Here is a 22,433-nt window from a genome sequence, read left to right as displayed (position 1 = left end):
GTGAGACGGGCTGCAACCTTTCTTCTTATCTTTCGAAAGCGGTTCATACATGCATCAAATAAAAGCGTCCGACAACAGCGCACAAAATGCAACAAATAAACGAGTATCTGGGCAATGCGAAAACATGTACGACAGAGCAGTCCAAGTCCAATTGTACATGTGATATGACGGGACACAACGAAACATACCGCACGGATCATGGCTGAAGGTCCGAAACCCTGAAGGCGTGAAGTTGACGCTCTCACCTGTGGCGCAAAGATCAGCAACAGTAGCCATTCCGCGATAGGAATATGTATTTTCACCGCCTACGTTGGATTACTCAATCACGCTTCCTGCTCTCAACAGCAGTTCATCTTCCTCGTTGTCGCCGGGTCGCATACGAAGTGGCTCGTCGTCAACTTTCATCTGGATGGTAGGCAAGCCGCTGGCATGCCGTCTATGCAAGTGCTCTGCAACAAAAAGCGTAAGAGCGAGGCAGTACATAGGACAAGAGAGCGCACTTGGAACTGTAGCAGAAGGACGTGAGGTAGACGCTGAAGGAACAGCGTTAGAGAGGGTAACTGTTCCAGAACGAGTGCGGCGCGTCGACGGAGCGCCATGCGCGACCACATTTCCGTTGGGTTTATATCGAGTGTCTAATGGAGCGATGGAGCCGCCGAAGGATGCTGAAGGGCGAATGAAATCGGATGCACGGATAGTATCGCCACGCTTGCGTCTGTGTGTCTGCTCCTTGCTGCGAGAAGTCTTTGGCACCGTGGAATCATGGGAACGTGAACGTAGAAGGGTATAAGCGTCAACTCCGGTACTTTCTTTGGCCCGATTGACGATAGATCCTGAGATACAGTTCCATTTTTCATCTTCTGTAAGGAAAGATGCATATAGCCAATTAACAAGTAGGCGGTCAGTGGTCGATCAACGAAAATATAGAGGACACGAAATGCGCGACGATGACTGCTGTGGATGTGTTGGTATACAGTATGCATGGCTCACGCACCATCTAGACCCAGCACAGAAAACAGATCCCGAAGCTCGTCTTCTGAGTCTGAGTGAGTGGTCGGGGGCCCGCGCCGCGATCCATGAGCGGGAGATGAGAGTGGGGAACCGAGGGAAGCAAGACGACTGCGAAGATAAGCCGCGTCGAGGGCGGGCGCGAACGCGATGGGGGATGTAGGAACAGAGAGAGACGTAATAGCAGGAGCTTCAGGTACAGAATTTAAAGTAGACTCAAGTGCGTGTCCCAATGAAGACTGGGCGGGACGACAGAGATCGACCAGCATCGAATCGTTGGGAGCCTGCACAGCGCGAGTATGAGTTCGCGAAGACTGAGCATTGTTGAGATCAGAAAGTGGCACGGAAAAGTCAAGTGCAGAGCGTTCAGTCGAGAAAGAGAGTACAGTACGACGCCGTCTACGAGGAGGTCGCGGGGCCTCGGGGGGAGAGGAACTGGGAGTTGACGGATCTACCATCATAGCTTTAACCCCCGTAGACTGATCCGGCATTGGCCTATTAGGATCGTCCGGCTGCGGATAGTTTTGGTTGAGCTGCCAGGCTCCAGTAGTTGCGCGCCGCTTGCGAGGAGGAGTGGACATCTGGTTCGGAACGTGGGTGAAGAAGGATGGATGTTCTGGGTCAACAGGGGGAGGTGACCGGGAAAGTTTCTGAGGCGGAACGAGCCATGTCTGCGAAAAGTCCTGGTGCGAGGGTACTGAAGGGATAGAGCCAGTGCGGATATGAAGAGTTGAACTTGCTTTGGGCTTATCGGGTATACTGGCTGTCGATGGCGTGTTGGAGTAAAATGAGCCAGAAACCCCAACGGATGGGTCTAAAATATCTGCTCTCGGTCCACTAATGCTGGAATTTGTGTTAATACTGTGCTTAAAGGTAGAGTTCGACAAAGTTCTGGACTTGCTGTGGAAGGTGGGACGTTTGGTAGCCTTCGTCTTTGCTCCAGCCTTAGGAGATGACGTGCGGGAACCAGGGCGACTACTGAAGGGAGAAGCGAGTAAGCGAGTTCCGATGCGACTTGAGTTCTCCTTGAGATTTCGAGAGCTAGTGCGAGACAGCAAGAATCGAGATACGGGGAGCGGTGAGAACGTTTCAGGGGCTACAGGTTGAGAAGCAGAGGAGGGTAGCATGGCCTGATCAGAGCGAAGCACAGGCAGGGGAGTGCAATATACTACATCACCCAGGCCTTGTTGATGCAGAGGAAAGATCGAGACATTTTTGTCAGGACTGGATGGACCACAGGGAAGTGCGGGACTAGAGTTAGAAAGTTTCTTAAGCTTTTTTGCAGGTCGATTATCCGCATCGTCATGGATAATCGTGGCAGCCTGAGAAGTGGTTTCGTTTGCATGCCGAGAACGTTTCTTCATGCGCCGGGTCATCTCGGAAAGCGAGATATCGCCACTCTCAGGCAAGGGTTGCAGAGGAGATGATTGCACTGTGAGCACATCACTTGAGGCAATTCTGCTGCGTGTTCTTCGGCGAGAGTATGTTTTGAGAGGTCCGCGAGAGGGATAGGCCATGGCGACAGAGGGGCACACCGCTGGCCTGTCGTCGTCGACGGGAAAGCTTGCGTCTGGGAATCCCCATCACTGGCACCGCGTCGCGTAAGTCACGTGAAATTGCCAAAGAAGGGCCAACACGTCAGTGGCAAGTCCAGCTTGGAGTCGAAGGCGACTCGACCCTCCTCGACTGCTACTGCTCCGAATGTCTCGTTCTCGTTGACACTGCTACTTGCACATTTGACTACACGGAAATATTGCTGTTGAACTCGAAACGCGCCGCATTTTTTTATTGAATTCTTGGCCCCATGGTCGTCACCAAGCGTGCACCCGCCGCTCCTGTGCTAACTTCTCGCACAAATTCCTCACAGCCCGTTCCGAGGGCGAAACACAAAGCACCCAGTAATGACCCGTACCTTCCGGAGGTTTCAAGTCCTCTTACGGATGGAGGGACCGCTCACACACAAGGTCAAAGGGTTGATCCTCAGTCTAGTGTAAATGGAACGGTGAGTAGTTACAGACCCCACATTTACTCCATTTCGGTCTGTGACCAATGGTTGCTGTGGTATTGTGATACTCCCGTGTATCTTCAATTCAACTTTGCGGCTTGCATGTGGCACGCTTTTGTGGCCTATGTAGAATGCGGCTGTCTTGATCGCACGACGCGTATCGACTTGCCCTGATAGCCTTGTGTGTTATATCCTCTCCCAAATCTGCTGAACTTTTTTTTAGGGTGTATCTTCTCCTAAGAAGAAGGATTCTTGGACCAAGAAGAGAAGAGGAAAGGTATGTGCAAACGTCGTTATTGGTTGCGTTTTGATCCACAATGAACGTTACCAGGGTGCACTGTCAAGGCTTGTCGATCTCCTGACCCGGATATTCATCCTCTGCTTTTGCATCTATGTCGCAATAGTATGCCCAAATGACGCCCAAAGCAAAACATCTATCTGCCGTGGTCTCTCCGAATACCGCCGCCTCGTAATTGACCCTTACATCATACCCCCATTTCAACATGTACTTGCTCACCCATCTGTCGCTCCTTATGTTGAGAAGGCAAAACCCTTTGCAGACCGTGCCATTCGCATCACCAAGCCCTTTGTCCAACGCGCAAATTACGAATTTGTCACCCGCGTTGTACCCCAGTGGAACGTTCGGATTGTCCCGCTGTGGAAAAAATATGCCGTTCCTCAATTCAGCCGTATTGATGCACAGCTTGGGCCTTACTGTACGCGCATGGAGGAAGAATACGAGCGGCGACTTGGTCCTTTCGTCGACCGTGCAACGCACACCATGCGTCTCTTGCAGCAGAAAGCCCACCCGTACGTGATTCAAGCTGCTCACAAGACATATGATGGTTATGAGCGCGCCCGCCCATATGCTCGCTCTGCCTGGGAAAAATTCAAATTAATCATCACACGACTTGTCGCTTTCCTAGGAGAGTATAGAAGACGGTTTGTGGATCCCCATGTGCAGAAAATTTGGGAACGTGTCAAGGAATTGAGCAGCGGTGGCTCGAAGGTGCCTACACCTACCGACGTGGGCGAATTTGTCACGGCCCGGATCTCAAAAGCCGCAGAAGATGCGACAGACGTGGCTCCTTCTGTCTTAGCCTCAGCGCAAGCCTCGCATTCAGAAAGTTTCTCAATTGTATCTGATGCAGCTGAGACTACCCCTGTCGCAATTCTATCGGAGGTTGTGTCGCAGGTATTTTCATCCGCGTCGTTAGCTGCAGAGCCTCCTGCAGCTGTCTCATCCCGGGTCTCCGGCGTATCTTCTTTGGTGGATGCCACGGCGTCGTCTGTGTTCTCCGCCGCATCAGTGTCTACCTCCTGTTCTTCATCTCTGACCGATGCCTTCCCTTCCATTGTATCTTCGCTCCCGTCCGAATTTGCAAGTTCTGCATCTGAAATGGCGCACGCGGCCTTTTCAATAGACTCATCAATTGCCAATCAGCCGCTCTCCGTATCCAGCGTAGGTGATGCAGCCTCCGAGGGCCTTACACATGCTTCACAGACCGCCGAACACGCTGGGTCCGCAGTCTCCTCAGACGTTTCAACTGTCACGGATCAAGCCTCAGCGTACACTTCTTCCGTGGCCCGCGTTCCTTCTGCTTCTCTAACTTCTGCGTCCGCGTCTTCCTTCCCGTTAGTTGTGACAGAAGCAGTCACACCTGTTCCCCTTCTGAAACAGGACGAGGATGCCGAACTGGCGGCCTTTTACGCCGAGCTCGGCCTCAGCGACGTCCTGGCGGACTCGAGTTCCCAGCCGGCTGCACCGGTGCACACGGAGACCGCAGAGGAGAGAGCTGCCCGGGAAGAGGAACGGGCCGAACGGCAGCGCCAGAGGGAAGTCCAGACAGCGAAACGACGCGCTGATATAGAGGGTCGTCATGCGAAGTGGGAGAGCGAACTCTCCATGGCGATTGACACGAAGCAGAAGGCATTGCGTAACACATTGGCTGCGCTGCGGAAGGATGCGGTGGCAGAGCTGAAGGACTCCCAGGAAATTAAGGAGGAAGTTGATTCGTTGGTCGAAGAGGCTGAAAAATTGCTGCGTGGCGCAGAGAAATATCTGCAAACACTGGAGAAGGAGACCAGGAAGGAGGAAGAGAAGAAGACGATGTGGGAGCGTGTCGTAGAGAAGGTCGACGAGAAGTTCAATCAGCGATTGCAGCAGACCGAAACCGTTGTGAATGGATGGTATCTTGGTGTGATCAACAGGGAGCTGGTAGAGGTGCGTGTGATATTTTACTTATATATCACGTCTTATTCACCGCTACAGTGGCACAGGTCCGCAAGGTTGCCGAGGATGTCAAAGACATCGCTGACCGGGGACAGGCCGACGTCGGTTTGGATTACGCATATCTGGATGACGTTACGTATTCCGACTGGCAGCGATATCATGATATTGTCAGAGGTGAGTATTTCGCATCTCAGCATGAACGTTTACTAACACTACCCGTCTGAAGCCAGCGACAATTTCACAGCTGATGCACACTCTATTCAGGATGGAACACATTCCTCACCACCGCCTAATCCTGTGCTACCTGCAATCACCGACCTTCAGTCTGAGGTTCAAGACATTGTTGTGGGGTTTGAAACCCGCCTCCGGCGTGTCAGGCGTACTGGCGAGCGTGCGTTTGCGAGCCATGAGGTCGTGGTGGAACCCAAGCACCATGCAGCCGATGAAACTGTCTCCATTCTTCCTATTGAGGATGTGGACAACGTCAGATCACACGCAGACATATTTGTGCCCCCGGTAGTGATTGGACGGAGCAAGGAGGAAGTGCTAGATGCTCTCAACCGTGCAGCGGCTCAGGACGGTGAAACGACGTCGCCTACCGAGAAACGGGAGGCATCTCAGAAAGCTGAGGAGCTTGTGCAGGAGCTGGTGGAGGACGTCGACGATGACGAGAGCATTCCGGATGCGACGCCAGTACCCGCTCACGAAGAGTTATGATGATGCTTCAGCTAGGTTGCTATTTCTTCCATTGCCTTGAATAGTTTTGTTTTATGATGTCGAAATGATTTCGCTCATCGATGATATGCGTAGGATATGATCAACTTAACTTGAACTACTTCGTCTGGCTCGAAGGCCAAGTCCTGCCGACCGGTCGTCGCAATTCTCTTTATTTAGCGTACGTGTGATAGATGTTGCTTGTTCCGTGTTTTCCCCTTTCAAGTCGTGCCTCATTGATCCAGGATATATGATACAGTACCATATGCACCAACTGCTTCTCCTAAGCTTGACAGTTCTTGACTAGACCGCTCACCCTGATCGTGTATGATTCGAAAGAGGTACGTCGTCCATTCGAAGGCTTTTTTGTTGACATCGGTCCGGCGCTCAAATTCGGAGCAGCCGTCCGGACAAAGGGATGCAAGCACTGCCCCGGTTCACGGCTCATGCTATCGATGCGGACTTTGTCCTTCGGGGCTACAGTGTCGTAGAAACTGAATCATTGACCTCCCAGTGGACTCCCCGAAAGGCGACAAGGCGAGCAGAATATGATGACGAGGCTTTCTTCCTTCTCTCCATTCACATGTTCCCACCGCGCTATACTACCATGACTCAATCTGCTACATTCACGCGGGCACGTCCCTTTGACGCTACAGTCTCCCCACCACGAACCAATGCGTACGGCACTCGTGAGACACCGCTGCTTTCCACGGCGCAAAGACAGCATACTTCCTGGACGAACCCTTACTAGTGCATATTTTATAGCATACGTTTGAGGCTGTTCCTCAGTGCGCTTATTCGCCTACTTCCAGTATAAATACACAGATTTCATCCTCGTCATCCCCGAAATGCAATCTCCACTGGACACGGTGGGAACAAACCCATTTGCACATATCACGGTTGTGCAGGGGCAATTTGCACCCTATTACATGTTGAAAACATCACATTGAGGGCAGTGGTCAGGAAACTTGATTGGTCGTCAATGTGCACATGGCTGCATGGAGCTGCTTTCTCAAGCTGACGGTCATATCCGAGAACTTTCGATAGAGGTACGTAATCTCGATAGGTGTAAACGGGAAAAAACTGCTAGAGCCACAAAAAGAAAACTATCGTCGTCAAGGTCGACTGCCCTTGGACTTCGAACAATGAACGAGACAATCAGAGCAATGGAAATTCATGCAAGAATACATGTCGCATACTTCGCACGAAACCGAAATATCGCAATTAATGCAACAGCACCCGCACTTCCAACGCGATCAGCAGTATTCGGTGAAACATCAGTAAAACGTTTTCGCAGTAATATTTCACAATGACCAAAAGATAGGGGCACGCGACGCGACAGCGTCAATGGAGAGGAGAGGGCAGTTCTTCACTTCTGCGCAGTGTCAGTATCCTCTCGCCAGCGAAGGTTCTTCTCATAAAAGTCCAATAACTGGATGATAATCAGTGGTTTAGAATCCGCCATCCAACACGACAGACATACCATGTCTTTGAACTTGTCCCTGCACTGGGTCGATTCCTCTCTGCCACGGCCCTGATTGTTGATCCTTATAATGGAGTGAGCAAGGGTTGCATCTGACGAAGAAGACACTTACAACGTGAAGTACACAAAGAGATGATCATCTACGCGCTCAACCGTGTCAATCGATTCGACAAGACGTTCCCAGCTCGGGAGCTTCGCCCAACGTTTCATGTCCACATATTCCTCTTCCTCGTCTTCATCCATCGGTTCCGCGTCCCCTTTCGCTTTGAATCCATTCGTACTTTTCCTGTGACGTTTCTTCTTCTTTTCCGGCTGAGGTTCCTCGTCCTCTTCATCGCCTCCCTGCTCACGTTCGACGGAAGCCTTCGATGGTCTTCCACGTTTCTTGGTACGAACCTCCTCAAGCTTCTGGCGAGTCTCCTCAACCTCAGAGCTTTCATCCCTTTGCGAGATGGACATGCGTCCTTTCGTCGTTCCGGTCGAACGACGCGGTTGAGCGGCAGGCTTGCCTCTGCTCTTTTTCTCAGCCTTTTGCTTCCTCCAGTATTCCTCGATGAGACCCTGCGCGTTCCTGTTGGATCAAAACGCGTCAGGACGGATAATAGAGCGTGATCGAGCCACTATCGTACCCCGCGTCGTTCTCGTCAACCCAGCTGTTGTGTTCTTCGCCATAACCCTTCCATTTGACCAAATAGCCAAGTCTGCCCTGTTAGTCGTAGAACGCAGTGTAGAGATGGTCAGTCGTGAGAAGTAAACGGACGCACTGCAGGAAAGGCCCCGTGCTTCGCGTCGATAATTTCTTCAATCTCGTACTCCTCTGAACCGGCGTTGGAGCCTTCGTCGCCATCGTCTCGCTCATCCTCCTCCATGGGCGAGGGCTCTTTGTTTTTCGAAGTGGCCTTCGACGCGCCGATGCTCATCTTCCTGGTGGATGTGAGCACCTCCCTCTCGTTCTCGTCGTCAGACAGCTCGAGATTTCTCTCCTTCACCATGCCTGAAGAGGTGTGCGCAAGGTAGCAGCAGCGGCGATGACAAGACGCGACTGAGGGGCAGGGAGAAGCACCGTGAGAAGTCGACCAACTGTGGCGCCGTGACTGCCGCCGCGGCGACGCCGTTCGCCGACTTCGAGTTCAAGTTCAAGGCCGGCAAACAACTACTGACAGAACGAAACGTTGCAAAGAGCAAATGATTGAATAGCGCGTACAATACAGAAGCCGTCATAGCAGGTGTGCGTTCTGCAGACGTAATAAGACCGACAAAAGACTAGCAGAGCACAAATTACAATTTCAATCTCTGTCCCGTCTACGAGAGGGACTCGCACTCCGTCCACGGCCTTCACGACCTCTCCCCTTTTTGGGTCCCGAAGGTGGAGGCCGCACAAATGCATAGTCGCAGTGTAACGTCTGCTCCAGGAGGGCGGTACCTGACGCACCGTCAATCGCTGCTTGTGCTTCCGCCATAGTCTCGTACTCCACTAGAGCATACCCCTAAAAGAAGCATGAGAAATTTTTTGACGGTCGAGTGGAAAGTCGTAAGAGTCCATCCTGTTACTCACCTTGACATATCCTGTTCGCCGATCAAGGTTCAGATGCAAGTTTTTAATCTCTCCGTATTCCCCAAACTTGTCCATAAGATCCTCTTCTGTTGCTTCTTCGTGAACGTTGGTAACGAGGACAATCCACCCCTCCACAGCTATGGTGCGGGGAAATGGGAATATTAGACAGAACAACATCAGGAATCACCCACTTACAGCGAGCAGCTCGCGTTTCCGTTACCTGAGACGACTCTACCCGGTCAAAGGTTTGTTCCGAAGTTACCGCACTCTCATTACCTCCTAAAGAATGATGTGCACTGTCAAGGTGGTATAGATGAACGCAGAAAACAAGGTCACTACTGACCGGCACTCTGAAAACCTCTGCCCTTCCGCCTGACAACGCCAGTACCACCTACGTCGGGCCGAACTCAGCAGAGAACACACATATATGATTGCAGTATACTCATACCCTCATCAATGTTCATCTCATCGTCAGACATCGTGGACAGAGAATATGTGCAGTGAAGTGCAAATGAGCGGCCGGCCAAGCTCCCGGACATGGTCCGGCCGGTCCCGGGGCGCCGAACACTTGTCCGGGCGGCAGAATTTGGCAACTTATGTATATCGCGAGCGGCAAACTATTAAGTACTGTGTCTCATCGAGCTCGGCCTTTGCTGTCCCTGGAATTGCCAGATGTGACAAATGGTCCAGGGTGAACGCCTAGACGCACATCCTGCAGATCGTTGCTACCCGGGATTCTATGCGATAGCTGTCCCGTAGAATTTTCCGACAGGAACTTATCGCCTTGCCGCTAAATGATTTGGTGGAACCTCCCAACCATACATAGTTTCCGAGTCACAATCACGCCGTGGCTTGGGCGAAACGTAAGTTGCGTGGTTTATGCCTCTGAGAATCGCCTTTTTCCGTCCCTGCTCACTGCGACAAGCATGATACTCGGCCCGTCATGAAAACATCGATAATTTAATCCGTCACAGTGGTCGCGCGGAAGCATATTCGGAGCAGATGGTGAGATCTCGATAGTTACTTGGTAACTTTGGGCTAAAAAGTGCGCTTTCGTGATTGATGCGACGTGGGTGGAAACCGGGCTCTCGCTACCTGAATGTCGCAGTTCGCATCTTCTGGCGATGGATTTTTTGTGTCGTGCCTTGAATTTACGTATGTTTTGCCCCATCCCCGGTGTCGTCGAACGTGAGTCATAGTTTTCCTTTCTTCGTATTCATCTCACCCACGCAGGCAAAATTGGGTCATGACTTGTCTAATGATCAAGAGAGGGACGCGGAAATTCCCGCCCGCTCTGGTTCAAATAGAGGTGCACCAGGAACGTAGCTGGACCTCTGTCACATCTCATCCTTTACATTCCGGGTGGTCTTCTCCCAATGAACTCGGACCCACTCATAAGTCACCAGTGCACAGTGTGTTGTCGGCCGACGTCAATGTGGTGCGGCCGGTGCCAGAACGCATGGTACTGCTCGCCAGAACATCTTCAAAGTGTGAGCGACCTTCGGGCAAGTGCCAGCCGTTCAGTTCATCATGACTTCTCCTTGATATGTAGGACTGGCAACGCCATCGAAGGGAATGCGTCGCTGTTGCTTCACCTGAGCAACAAAGCGACACGATACCTGCCCCTTCACCGGTATCGCAATTGACCACGGTATCTGCCGTTCTATTCAGCCCCGAGGAAGGTGGGTGATCTCCGATACCTCACCAGCTCGATGGCTGATCTCGCTTCTCTCAGAGCAGTCGCAGATTGTCCGTGTACAATGCCGCCCTCAAGGCACCCATTCTCAGGGAATGTGCCCGGTTCCAATAGTTCAACGTTACTTTCCTGAGAGTGTGCCCAACACCATCATCTTGACGCAGGGTCTCGGTGGCGAGCCTTTACGCTTTCCGCTCCATATCTGGTACTGCCCAACGTCGCTCCAAAGAGGGTCACCTGTCAATCGCGCGATTTACCGCATTACGTCCGGCGCAGCTCCGAAAGCGTGGTGCGGACCTGTGATGGTATTAAAGTTCAACGGATCCCGGCGACAGGGATACTCTGACGCAGGTTCGAACGACTTGCCTGCGTTGTCGGCATATTTCATGGCTTATAAGTGAAGACGTGAGGTCTGCTTCCTTCATTCTCGTGTCCCATCGTTAACGCAGTGGTTTGATTAAGATCCATCTCCGTGGGCCGTACGATGACCAGTCACCTTCAGTAGCACATCGCTTTCTTTCCACCTTACACCGGACTTTTTGTACTGCCGCAGTATCTGAAGTTGTATTCCTTCACTCACATAGAACACCCGGAACACCGTCCACACTCTGTTGTCTCGCGGTCTGTAGAACTGGACAATCGTCTTGCGAAAGTAATGTAGTCAAAATGTAATTGCTTCAGGCCGAACCAATCAACGTACGGGTTGAATAATGCAACAATGATAATAGAACGAAAGAGGAAGCGATCTGGTGAGGTGTGATCGTCAGGTCCCCGCCTTCTTTGCCGATTCTCTAGAACATCGCGCGGTGTGAACGGAGTTCGACTAAGCCTTCTGTCGGGACCATGTGCACATCCAGAGTTTGGTCAGACAAACAGGCTAACAGCCCAGAAGCCACCATTGACTCCGAATAGCTAGCGATGGACAATAGTCAGCAGTACAGTGATCCGGATGGAATCCCCTCCAAATGCTCTTGTGCGCGCGCATGGGCTGCCAATCCATTAGGCATGACACGTCGGCCAATGTCTGCCGCTGTACTTTGCCACTGACTTGGCTCTTCGGCCCACCCTGCAGGAAGAAGATGACAATGGGAGCATCTATTATCTCCGATCACAGTGCTGATTAGGTTCGCAGCGTACTGGCGGTTCCTTGTGGATGAGAAGTCTCGTGCACAAATCGATGTCAGTGATTTGCATCCATCTACCGTCGAAGATCTTGGCGCCAGGTAAGTCCAGTCCAAGCTTCACGAGTTTCGTGAGGTCCGGGTGTACACGTCACGCCGACTAGCGTGCAAGGCTGACCAGAAATGCAAAACATCAGCGAATCTAATGATGCGCGAGTCTCGGAATATTGTTTTATAAACATGTCAGTAAAGTAAAAGAGACTCTGGACGATGACTCACCCTCGCGAAGAATGTGAAGTTTTCGCGTGCTGATTTCAGGCTGAATGGGGACTGAGTTAGTCGCTCGCTGGGTGCATTTTCTTGTTTCACGGGAGGTCAAACGGATGTAGATTTAAGATGGTATTCAGCTGTGTAAGCGCCGGCACCGTGTTTCTTAATTGAGGCACCGACCGGTCCCGGCAGATTGATCGGGCACACAGTTCGGCGCTGTGGCTGAGGCTCACGCTCTTCCTGCGATCTTTCCTGACATGGTTACTTTTACTTCGTTTCCCATTCTGCATGAGAATGGATCCGACTACAGTGTGACAAGACACCACCCTGATGTCGAAGATCATCTCGATATTAACATGGAGGATGACTTTGAGGAGGGCAGTCACAAACTGACCTTCCCTGGCGAGCCGATCACGTCTTCGCAAGCATTCATGCGGCGAGTAGCACCGGAATGCGTATGTATTAGGCAGACTGACTCGGGAAAATTGCAGGGGACATGGCACATATGTGGACAACGATGAGGTGATTGCTTCTGTTGCCGGCACAATTGAGCGCGTGAACAAACTAGTCACCGTACGCGCCATACGGTCAAGGTGAGGAGTATCTGGGCATGTCTCATTGAAGATGCTCACCCCGGTATTAGGTACAATCCCGAAGTTGGTGACCTGGTAGTTGGACGCATCACGGAGGTTCGTGCTTCGCTGCTCCGAAAACGGATCCACTCATTTGAAACCCAGGTGCAGCCTCGTCGATGGAAAGTAGACGCCAACTCTAGGCAGGACGCCGTGCTGATGTTGTCATCCGTCAATCTGCCGGGAGGTGTACAGGTGTGCCCAGACTTAGTGATTACCACATGTTTCGCGCGATTTATTCATGCTATACAGCGTCGGAAATTAGAAAGCGACGAGCTTCAGATGCGCACATTCTTTGAGGAAGGGGATCTGTTAGTCGCAGAAGTTCAAGCTTTTTTTGCTGACGGAGCAATGTCTCTTCACACGCGCTCGCTCCGATACGGCAAGGTATCTCCCTCCCACGACTTACTGTATATGTCCTTTCTACTTATTTCTCATCAGCTGCGCAATGGTCAATTGGTTACTGTGCCGCCCGTGCTTATTCGACGTCTCAAATCACATTTTCTATCTCTCCCATGCGGAGTGGATCTGATTCTCGGACTTAATGGCTACATTTGGATAAGTAAGCACATGAAACAAACCGAGCAAGAAGGAGAAGATGCATTCTATGCCGAAGCCGTGTATTCAAACAAGAACGACGTGAGCCACAATTCTGTATTATCGCACTGTTTCAGAGCTTGATGCGATGATGTAGTACATAGATGATGCAACCCGGGACGCCATATCACGAGTCAGCAACATAATCCGGGTCCTCGCTACCCATTTCATTCCGCTGACAGATACTCTGCTGCTGGAGGCCTACGCATGGGCAGTAGAACAAGAAGGAGACGTCAAAGACCTGTTGCAGGAAGAGGTTGGCGATGCCTTGGCAGCCGGCGTGATCTCACAAAGTTAAGATATTGCATAAGAGGTTGCTACATATTGTACATTATACACGCATCTGGGTCTATGGTGCGCAGCTCGAAAGCTACGCATCTAGTGATGCATCGTCCTCTTCAGGACTGGAATCATCGTGATTCTCGCCGTTGTCCTCTTCGTCGTTTTCGTCATTCTCGTTCTCGTCGTTGTCTTCGTCTTCTACCTCGTCCTCGTTGTTGGGTTCCTGAGCCGGCAATGGTAGCGGCGGAGGCGGTGGATGGTTGGAGCTTGCGCCACTAGCCAGCTTCCGCGCCAGCGCTGCTCTCTCCGCTAGTTCTCGAGCCTCGTCAACCGGTATTAAGAGTTCTAGAGCAAGGTCCTTCCATCGTAGAGACCCATTGACTCCGCCACCCGCATAGCCCATGTCTTCAAATAACGCACGCGAAGATGGATCATATGGTCGTCGAGGTCGCGCGGCAGGGTGTTTGACATTCAGTGGATTGCCGTATGGATACGAAGGATGGACTTGAGATGGCAATACTAACGGGGCACAGATGAGATCCGGAAGAGTTTCAGCATCGCTGTCACAAACCATCAGAGTCATCTGGGTTGGGAGGGGCCATATGTCGAGGAACGTCGACCTCTATTCCGAGGGATTATCCTTAGTATAATATGGCGCAGAAAGTTTGCACACTTACCGCTATCTGAAAGTTCGCCCTGCAGATAGTCCGGAGTACCGATGGTGTCCAGGATATCCAGGTCATGGCGCGTCATATGCAAGTAGCAAAATGTAAGGTCCTAAACGTTGAGACTATCAGTTTCGCGGAAGATCAAATTCTCCGATGGGTCCTTACGGTCATTCCAGTTGAGTCGCAACAGAATCTCAGTGAATGATCTGCAAGCCTCTTCGTTGTCCGTCCTTGTGGCACTGATGCAACCTAAGCCCGAGGATGAGGATGAAGCGAGAGGAACAGCTCGGACACCTGTGGCACTGCGATCACACCGTCACGCTACTCGACGCCGCCGCACGCGGTCTCGGAATCCCAGACGCCGCCTCACGGCTAAAGTATCACGGCAAACACAAACTTCGTTGCGTGTGTTCTTTTTTTACCCTTGCAGGCCATCACATGCGAATACTGAAGAGCAGAACAAAATCCTACCCAGGTTACCGTAACGGTGAGCTTCCAGCACTTATGCAACATGCAATATACCGGCCTGACCCAAAGCCTGAACCTGTAGCTTCTCGCGCAGGTAGCCAAACGTGGGCACGGCCATGTCACAACTTCCCATCTTTACAGCATTGACGTTACCAGGGGTGTCTGCGCTACCTTCTGTAAATTGCATGCAGTGGACTGGGGACGGGCAACTGGTAGTGTTGACCAAATACGCTGTGTACATCTTGGTGATTCTCTCAGGTCTTTCAAAGAGGTTGTTCAATCTGATGACCTCGTATTTAGACTCCCGACGTGGGCATCCACGTGGAGCCTTCTACTGCAGCGAAGCGAACGCTCGATGTCGAAAATGCTCCCAATATCTCCCGACCCGTTAAATGGGTAAAAACGATGATTGAATACGAGAAGGCACTGCTTCATCAATGGCCTGCCGATTGTCAAGGTGACTTCCCACTTCTGCGACTTCGACGCGTGGTATCTGAGTGTTGTCCAGAATGGGGAGCGGTTTCCTTAGGCTCTCTTGATACTGCTCTGAGAATTGCTGCGCCTTCCCCCAGCGGCCTCAATAGTAATTCCGGGTGAGGCATTTGCGTTCCGGCTCGTGCTGTGTGGCAAACTCAATCAGAGGCCTATAGATCTGTCATTGCTGTACTTAACTCGAACATGGAGCTAACCATATGGGGCCCTGTAAAGAATCTCCTAAAGGGAGAGTGGACCAAGGTGCGTACCGCGATCCATAGCATATGGTTTGTTCTCACTGCATCAAAAGCTGCGGGATATGACTGTGGAGTTACGAAATTCCGAATCGATCCCGACGTTGGTGAAAACTTTGCAGGCACAAATTATATGTGCGTCAATCCACCTGATTTCGGTGTAGTAAAGAACGCCGTTAGAGACCTAGATGCACAGGCATCGGGTGGTCTCCGCAAGCCGACTTCGGACTGTCACCCGCGCCCAGCCTCGATGGCTCTCTTCTGGCGGCAGGCAATCGCGCTGGTAACGTTACTTTCTACAGGTAAGCCCCCCGAATGATGATCAGTCTGTCACGAGCCTACTGACAGCGAGCCTCTAGATTGCGTATTGGTGCCGACGGGTCTTATGAATTCTGTCGTGTCGCCACCACCCATATCAGTGATAACTGGATAAACCAGCTCGCATGGTCTTCTTGGAACGCGGTACATCCCGGAACATGTTCGTTCGTTGTTTGTCATTATAAGCATTCGGAGTTACCTGTGGTCTTACAGGCCAAGCTTTTCTGGCTTGTGGAAGTCCGGATGGATCAGTCAGTGTCGTTGAAGTTATTCAGACACTAGACTCCACCTCGTCGGACGCAAGATTCATCACTGAATACTACTTGAAGGAAATTATCAACGTCAAAGATGGTGCTATATGCCACTCAGATGGGCGAAACGTTACTGGTATGAAATGGATCGATGCCACAGGGCGCAACGTAGGCGGTCTATTTTTTGTCAGAAGCGCCGGTATCTAGCTGATCCGGCCCGTCGCACGATGAATCAGCCCATTCTGGTGTATTGCAAGCCGGGAATGCTCCATCTTTGGTCTGGTCTATCTCTAGCCGGTGGTTGGTCAGGACCACGAGCTATCAACCTTCGCACCCAAAAGGTCTCGGTCGGCGCATCTGCGCTGTGCCCAGCATCAGGAATTAGCTACATCACCCACAGCGACACACTGGTCGTGAGCCTTTCCGATGGATCCTTCCACGTTATACATCAGTTCTCCACAGCGCCGTCCTTGAATAGTGTCTCATATGGTGACAGTCTCACATCGGAAAGACTGACAGCGGCCGCCCGCAACGCATTTGTCAAGGTCGAGCCTGAACCGCCACTTTTCTGGGATGTAAATCGTATTAACGGAATGGCTTCCTACGATGATTCTGCAACGTACGTGTGGATTCACGAGTGAGTTCATGAATATTCATGTTTCCGTCCTAGTTCTGATGTTAGCATACGTAGATCATGCCGTCCTACTGACTTCAGCTACAAATATGATGCCAAGCACGTCAGTATGTTTGTCATGGCTCGGTTATGGGTCGGCCCCTCCGATGAAGAAGTTCTCCGTGACCTTAGTGAACGGATAATGTCTGCAAAGGCTGGTATGTAACCCGTGTAAGCCCCATGCAGGCGTGACCGATGACACTGGCGCCACTAGCCGCGGGTCAGGGGCCTATATCCTTGCTTCGCCCGACATTCTTACACCTTCTAGACTCTGAGAGGCTGTCGCGACTACGAACAAAGTTACTGGAGTTGGTACAGCGGTCACAACCTCTTGAGGATTTAGTCCAGATTGTTGTAACTCCTTGTACCGCAGAATTGACCCCACAGGTACGGTACGATTTCAGACGATCGCTGTTTACGCATCTTTTTGGATGGGATGTTGTTCTTCGCCAACGCATGAGACTAAAAGTCGCAGAGTTTTGCCAGGTATGTCAGTCCTCATCTGGCGTTTTGTGCCTATTCGACAACTTTCCGTAGGAGCATTCTGAAGAATCCCAAGAGCGAGGCATGTTTATGCAAGCTGCAAATTACTTATCGTCAACAATATGGCACCACGTTCTGCTCACCATCATTCGGCATGTCAGAGCTATTCTGTCTATATCAACTCGTGCGTGCCTTGAGCATTGGCCCGACTTCAACTGACAATCACATACAGTACATGACGCTCCCTTCATCCGTAGGGTTATTGCTCAAGCATCACATTCCAGTTGTCCATCAATCTTGGTAAAGGAAGCTGATGATCTGTCAATGAAACTGTCATCTGTGTCATCAGAAGGCGATCATCTTAACCTGGATGAGCTGTGCCCGGCCTGTCACGCTGTGCTTCCCTTGCCGGACACGTCTACAGCTGTGTGTCCAAATGGCCATGTATGGGGTGAGTTCAGACTTGGTAAATAGTCAATTGTGGCAACTTACCGCTATCGCCAGCGCGATGTTGTATAACCTCTTTCATATTGTCGACCCCGATGGTGCGGACGTGTGTAGGGTGTGGCCAGAAGGCATTTCTGTCGCCTTCACAAGCCACGACCAATCAGATGTGGCTGCCAGAACCGGTGCGCAGGAGTTGGCTCGTTCAAGACCTGCTTGGTGCTACGCGGCGGTGTCCTCTGTGTGCGAGTAGTTTTGTGGCTCTTGTCTAACTTTATTCGCATGTACACCTTATACTGGAATCAGATGATACTGTTAACCAGTGCTATGTGGTATGAGATGTCCCGTAAATTCGAGAAATCTGTTGGTGTCGTTGAAGATCCACAACCACCTATGCAATCATAATTCAAAGTCTCGACAACACTCCGTGAGGTATCAGAAGAAGTCGCTGGTATATTCGAATGCAAAATGAGAACAAGATTATGTGGACACCAGCTTCGCTGAGCATTAGTCGGTAACATAATCCAAAACAATTTGAGAGACATTACAGTCATTTGGGGTCCTGGCATAATCAATCATTAGTGTCTGTTCACCTCAATGAACAGGGAATGCTCACCTGCAATTGGATTGTAGGCTTTTCATGTCTAGTCTGCACGGCGACGCTTCATCGTAGACCTACCGCCCACCGTAACGCGTATTTCTTCCTTCATCGGTTCGCCATCGAAGGGTGATTGGTCGCAATAACTAGAAAAGGTCCCCCGTTGATATGTGGACAAGGCTTCCGAGCCGCCTTGAGCGACCTGTAATTCCACCCGTTGCAGTGCCTGGGATAGCTTCAGGTCCATAGAACGTTCATCCCCGCCAACGTCCTGAATCGCATCACACAGCGCCCGCATGCCTTCAGACGCATCCCTCGCCGAGCGCAATGTGGCGGACGCATTGTTGAAAGTACTCCGACCGGAGAATGGTGGCGACGCAGCGTCGTCTATAAGCGAGGTCGGTGCAGCCACATCGTAATACCAACCGCGATCCTGGAGCACTGATTCATTAACGGTTGTCCTCCTCGCCGTGCGACGCTTCTTCAGAGCGCGCAGGTGTTCCGCTCCTGTCTCTCTCCTTGTTTTGAATTCATCCGATAGCGGCTGGAACTTCATGCGGGACGTCCTCACCACGTCTTCGGCCATGGCTGCGAAATCTTGGATGTCGTAGAGGTCATGGATCATGTGTTTGAAAGTGAATGAGTATTCGTCGCGTCGTGTGATCCCGGAGGACGTGTTGCAGCTTCTGAGTGTAGTATTTATGGGTTGGTGTGCGGCAGAGGGGCTAATGTCGAGGTTGGATGCCCGCTTCGATGATGTGGCCACTGGGGACTTGGTGGCCAGCCCCTCTGATATGAGGGTCTGGTAGTTCCCCGAGGCAAGATTGGAGAAGAAATCGTAGAAATCGTCGATTTTGGCGTACATCGTTTTGGAGCCCAGGTGTCGATGATTGTGGGTGGAATGATGGAGTTACAAACGCACCTTTATGTATCAGGCAGTCCGTCGTGAACGCCACGTGCAGATCGCCCACAGAACAATGGGTTAACCAGTATAGGACATCCTTTGTGGCCGAAACGAGCACAGCATGAGTGAAACCCTTCAGTAAATCCTTTTCCTGACTCACTTTGACATCGCATCTTCGCTCTCTCCTTGTTCTCGCGTCCGTAAATATGCAATGAGAAGTCTGTACTTTGAAGGAGAGAAGACGCTGTAATTAACGCTGTTGAGCAGGAAAGCCATGATCTCTGACGCACTTACGCGTCACAACTCCATATTAGTCCACTGGCTGAATGAGCGTGAAGCTGCAGGTGTCAACACTCGCCTGCGGGAAAACCCAGAGTAACACGAAGAGGTGACCATCCACCGGCGTGTTTGCAAGGATTGAAATAGCAACTGTAGGTCCCCTACCGCTCTTCACCGCGGACGCATCATCCTGAGCAGAACCAGATATCCTCGACATGGTAGGTGCATTGCTCCAAGCATGTTAACAGTACAACGGATTATCTACTCGCCTTTCCCAGGGGTTTCAGCAGCTGCATCCGATATTCAGTCAGACTTCGCATGTTTACGGCTCATATCTTCCGCACCTTGGCCCGCTGGTCCAAGATATCTAACTCCCGATCTACCACGGGGTTCTCCTCACGTGAACTTTCCCGTCCCTCCTGCGGACCCACGCTGTGGTCTCTCTCGTCTGCTCGTCGTCGCCAGGCTCGTTCTTCGCGAAGTAGGTGCTCCAAGTTACAGTCTCGAGAGACTCCACGATGATCGCTACCGTCGCGCTTGCGACCATTTCTCTTCTTCTCACTTCGACGTCTTGGTCTGCGCAAAAGATGCAGCAATCGGGACCGTACGGTAGGTCCGCACCACCTTGCAGCGGGTCGAATGGGTTATACAGGTGGTGATGCGCGACGTGGTTGTCAGGTAGAGCGACGTCGGAGAGGAAGACGCCAAGGACGAGATGCTGGAGCTTCCTGAGAGGCTTGATTGCTGTTGCAAACGCGACCTAGACGCGAAAGTGAGACCGCGTATATGCGCGACAAGTTGTAGGTGCAGGCAGCTACCGCGAGGTCCTCTACTGTGCTGTAATATTCCGTAATAGGCGAATGGAGGGTGCGACTGAAGGACTCTTCGTAGCAAAGCCAGCAGCAAGTTTCGTCAAGCCGTTCAGTACATGTCAGTTCAAGCGTCTCGAGAGCAGGAAAGTTTGTTGAAATCAGCGAGAGTAGGCTAGTATCAATACGTGGCAGGAACGTTAGAGTGAGACAAGTAAGACGTGTAGGCAGGTGCTGGAAGATGAGCTGGATGCGATTGGTCTGAGTGGAGAGCCCATCCGGGGAGAAATCGATTTCTACAGCTTGAAGATTGTAATATTCGATTAGGTTCTCGGTCTGTATGCTGATGGTTTTTGAAGAGCATTCTAAGAAGCTAGGTATATGCGCATATATGCGTCAAGGACCGCCAATATAACGCAAGCTTCGTGGAATACTGAGCAGACTGACCGCGCCCAAGAGAATATCCCCATAATTTGACAACAGTGAATCCAGTGACTGGGAGAGCGTACATAGAGTCTAGCGAAGAAGCGTCTTAAAGCAGTGCGTCGGAATTGGTAGGAGACAAGGGAGAAGTTGGCTATTGACGAGAAGGCGTGTTTTCCAGCAAGAAGGCAGGCAACGATCTCGTCCAGCACTTCTGAGGGAACAGCAGTCTGCAAAACCCGGGCATCAATCCGCAGCTCTCTATGCATCATGATTTCGACTGTGAAGACATGCCTGAGGAGAAAGTTTGTGAAATGGCGAAGGCGGGTTTGCCTCGCGAAACTCAAATGAAGGCATCAGTGGTTCAAGCTGTCTCTAGAGTGATATCGACAACTATGCTACAGCGAAGCATATGAGCGGTCAAGAGCAGAGGGAGAATATGAAGTGCAGCACGGTGCATCTGTCACTTGTCTGTCACCGTCTCTGATCAGAGCTTCCATGACACGTGACTGCCGATCATCAGTACTACACTGCAATCCACAGGCTTGCTCAAGGGGTATGCACCGGCAGATTCTGAGACACAGGGTAGGGGGGGCTCCGAGGTCCTTAACTGAGAATTATTTTTACTTATGAAATGGGCGGCAGGAGGTAAGTAAGGGTCTCCTGCAGTAAAACCATACACTCAGTAGCTGAAAGGCACCTTTGATGATGGTCTACGGAGTGTTTGCGCAACTTGCAGGGGTGGGCTGCTCGGAGGTGGCGGCGGGCACGGGCGCTACCAGATGTGATGTCGGGTCACAACGATGACTAACAAGGTGACCTGCATCACGTAAGCCTAGGATTACCATCTCTATATGGCAGGTGCCTTCTATATATGGACCGTGGGAAGTTCCCACGGGGGGGGGGGGGGGAGGGGGTCGTGGGGGGGCTTAACCGGATTTTCTGACCCTGTGTCTAGAATCCGATTTATGCATGCCCCTTGGGCTTGCTAGGAACTTCAGAAAGAACGACTGCACGTTGCCCCTCCGTCAATCCAACGAGATCACAGGTATTAGATAGGTAGTACATTGGGGCTACATGGTGCCGGTAAATAGATATGCACACACGATCTTGCTGCAGCAAGACACGGTACAAACTATCTCCAGCGGAAATCATGAAAACAGTGCAATGAGAGTCGTTGACAAAGACAACAAGGTCGAAGGCAGCACCGAGCAGGAAAGGCGGCGGGGAACATCATAGACGGGTAATTGCCTTCGCATCCGTGGGCATCCCTGTGAGCAGATCAGCAGAAGTATCGTGGTGAGGCTGTGCAACGATTTACACACCTGAGGAGTCGATGCCATTTGCTGCAAGGATTTGGTTCTGACGAATCAACCTCGCTTGGTCGAAGCTGGTATCGGAGAAATGTAAAAGATTACGCCAAACAGTAATCAAATCGACGTACTTGACCCGTTCACGGCGCATGATCTCCAGGACCTCCTGTGTACCACGCTCATCTAAACCAGCCCTGGAGTCACCCTCCCTGACATTCGCCTCGATATCAAACGTCGTAGAAGTTAATCCCGCGTCAACTTGCTCGGCGAATGTGGTCAATGGGGTGTAGCGGGCAAGACCCGGAAACAGAGACTTGACCGGGGCGGGGACGTAGGGAATGAGAGTGGCACGGTATCGGAATGTCACTGCGCCAGGATCTGTCAGAAACTGCACGATGAGGAATTAGACGATTGCATACGCATCACCAGTAATGCTGACAGAGCGAAGACGGACAGCCAAAACAACATTTCTGAGTGA

At 51.4% G+C, this 22,433-nt stretch overlaps 10 protein-coding genes across 10 annotated transcripts; 4 read left to right on the top strand and 6 right to left on the bottom strand.

Annotated features, from left to right (window-relative positions):
• Positions 1-315: 315 nt before the first annotated feature.
• SCP_0904160 (hypothetical protein) lies at positions 316-2,135 on the bottom strand (the record flags this gene model as incomplete). The annotated part of the gene is made up of 3 exons (XM_027761649.1): positions 316-449; positions 501-860; positions 995-2,135. 3 exons carry the CDS (start codon positions 2,133-2,135, stop codon positions 316-318), a joined length of 1,635 nt encoding a protein of 544 aa, XP_027617450.1.
• A 677-nt stretch (positions 2,136-2,812) lies between these two features.
• On the top strand, positions 2,813-5,963 carry SCP_0904150 (hypothetical protein; the record flags this gene model as incomplete). Its single annotated transcript, XM_027761648.1, has 5 exons — positions 2,813-3,010; positions 3,237-3,290; positions 3,345-5,237; positions 5,294-5,420; positions 5,473-5,963. 5 exons carry the CDS (start codon positions 2,813-2,815, stop codon positions 5,961-5,963), a joined length of 2,763 nt encoding a protein of 920 aa, XP_027617449.1.
• Positions 5,964-7,329: 1,366 nt separating this feature from the next.
• On the bottom strand, positions 7,330-8,435 carry SCP_0904140 (predicted protein; the record flags this gene model as incomplete). Its single annotated transcript, XM_027761647.1, has 5 exons — positions 7,330-7,392; positions 7,444-7,507; positions 7,556-8,014; positions 8,073-8,149; positions 8,208-8,435. The coding sequence occupies 5 exons, from the start codon at positions 8,433-8,435 to the stop codon at positions 7,330-7,332; spliced, it is 891 nt and encodes a 296-aa protein (XP_027617448.1).
• Positions 8,436-8,729: 294 nt separating this feature from the next.
• On the bottom strand, positions 8,730-9,477 carry SCP_0904130 (Uncharacterized RNA-binding protein; the record flags this gene model as incomplete). The annotated part of the gene is made up of 5 exons (XM_027761646.1): positions 8,730-8,930; positions 8,999-9,135; positions 9,194-9,277; positions 9,342-9,389; positions 9,447-9,477. The coding sequence occupies 5 exons, from the start codon at positions 9,475-9,477 to the stop codon at positions 8,730-8,732; spliced, it is 501 nt and encodes a 166-aa protein (XP_027617447.1).
• A 954-nt stretch (positions 9,478-10,431) lies between these two features.
• SCP_0904120 (hypothetical protein) lies at positions 10,432-11,095 on the top strand (the record flags this gene model as incomplete). Its single annotated transcript, XM_027761645.1, has 3 exons — positions 10,432-10,488; positions 10,551-10,680; positions 10,734-11,095. The coding sequence occupies 3 exons, from the start codon at positions 10,432-10,434 to the stop codon at positions 11,093-11,095; spliced, it is 549 nt and encodes a 182-aa protein (XP_027617446.1).
• A 1,247-nt stretch (positions 11,096-12,342) lies between these two features.
• Positions 12,343-13,612, top strand: SCP_0904110 (Exosome complex component rrp4; the record flags this gene model as incomplete). Its single annotated transcript, XM_027761644.1, has 7 exons — positions 12,343-12,521; positions 12,577-12,678; positions 12,729-12,774; positions 12,823-12,912; positions 12,970-13,104; positions 13,159-13,356; positions 13,412-13,612. 7 exons carry the CDS (start codon positions 12,343-12,345, stop codon positions 13,610-13,612), a joined length of 951 nt encoding a protein of 316 aa, XP_027617445.1.
• Positions 13,613-13,684: 72 nt separating this feature from the next.
• SCP_0904100 (hypothetical protein) lies at positions 13,685-14,435 on the bottom strand (the record flags this gene model as incomplete). The annotated part of the gene is made up of 4 exons (XM_027761643.1): positions 13,685-14,115; positions 14,168-14,218; positions 14,274-14,373; positions 14,430-14,435. 4 exons carry the CDS (start codon positions 14,433-14,435, stop codon positions 13,685-13,687), a joined length of 588 nt encoding a protein of 195 aa, XP_027617444.1.
• Positions 14,436-14,848: 413 nt separating this feature from the next.
• Positions 14,849-17,901, top strand: SCP_0904090 (hypothetical protein; the record flags this gene model as incomplete). Its single annotated transcript, XM_027761642.1, has 14 exons — positions 14,849-14,977; positions 15,033-15,189; positions 15,241-15,325; positions 15,383-15,467; positions 15,517-15,595; positions 15,657-15,762; positions 15,820-15,938; positions 15,992-16,197; positions 16,266-16,666; positions 16,721-16,860; positions 16,917-17,188; positions 17,240-17,369; positions 17,418-17,636; positions 17,690-17,901. 14 exons carry the CDS (start codon positions 14,849-14,851, stop codon positions 17,899-17,901), a joined length of 2,340 nt encoding a protein of 779 aa, XP_027617443.1.
• Positions 17,902-18,273: 372 nt separating this feature from the next.
• Positions 18,274-19,092, bottom strand: SCP_0904080 (hypothetical protein; the record flags this gene model as incomplete). The annotated part of the gene is made up of 1 exon (XM_027761641.1): positions 18,274-19,092. The coding sequence occupies one exon, from the start codon at positions 19,090-19,092 to the stop codon at positions 18,274-18,276; it is 819 nt and encodes a 272-aa protein (XP_027617442.1).
• A 2,783-nt stretch (positions 19,093-21,875) lies between these two features.
• SCP_0904070 (UPF0357 protein) lies at positions 21,876-22,378 on the bottom strand (the record flags this gene model as incomplete). Its single annotated transcript, XM_027761640.1, has 4 exons — positions 21,876-21,913; positions 21,968-22,032; positions 22,087-22,321; positions 22,375-22,378. 4 exons carry the CDS (start codon positions 22,376-22,378, stop codon positions 21,876-21,878), a joined length of 342 nt encoding a protein of 113 aa, XP_027617441.1.
• Between the last annotated feature and the right edge of the window lie 55 nt (positions 22,379-22,433).

The sequence above is a fragment of the Sparassis crispa genome (assembly GCF_003851025.1).
Source record: "Sparassis crispa DNA, contig_000008F, whole genome shotgun sequence".
NCBI classification, from domain to species: domain Eukaryota; kingdom Fungi; phylum Basidiomycota; class Agaricomycetes; order Polyporales; family Sparassidaceae; genus Sparassis; species Sparassis crispa.
Note: the sequence above shows the minus strand (reverse complement) of the source record. Positions and strands in the feature narration are given on the sequence as shown.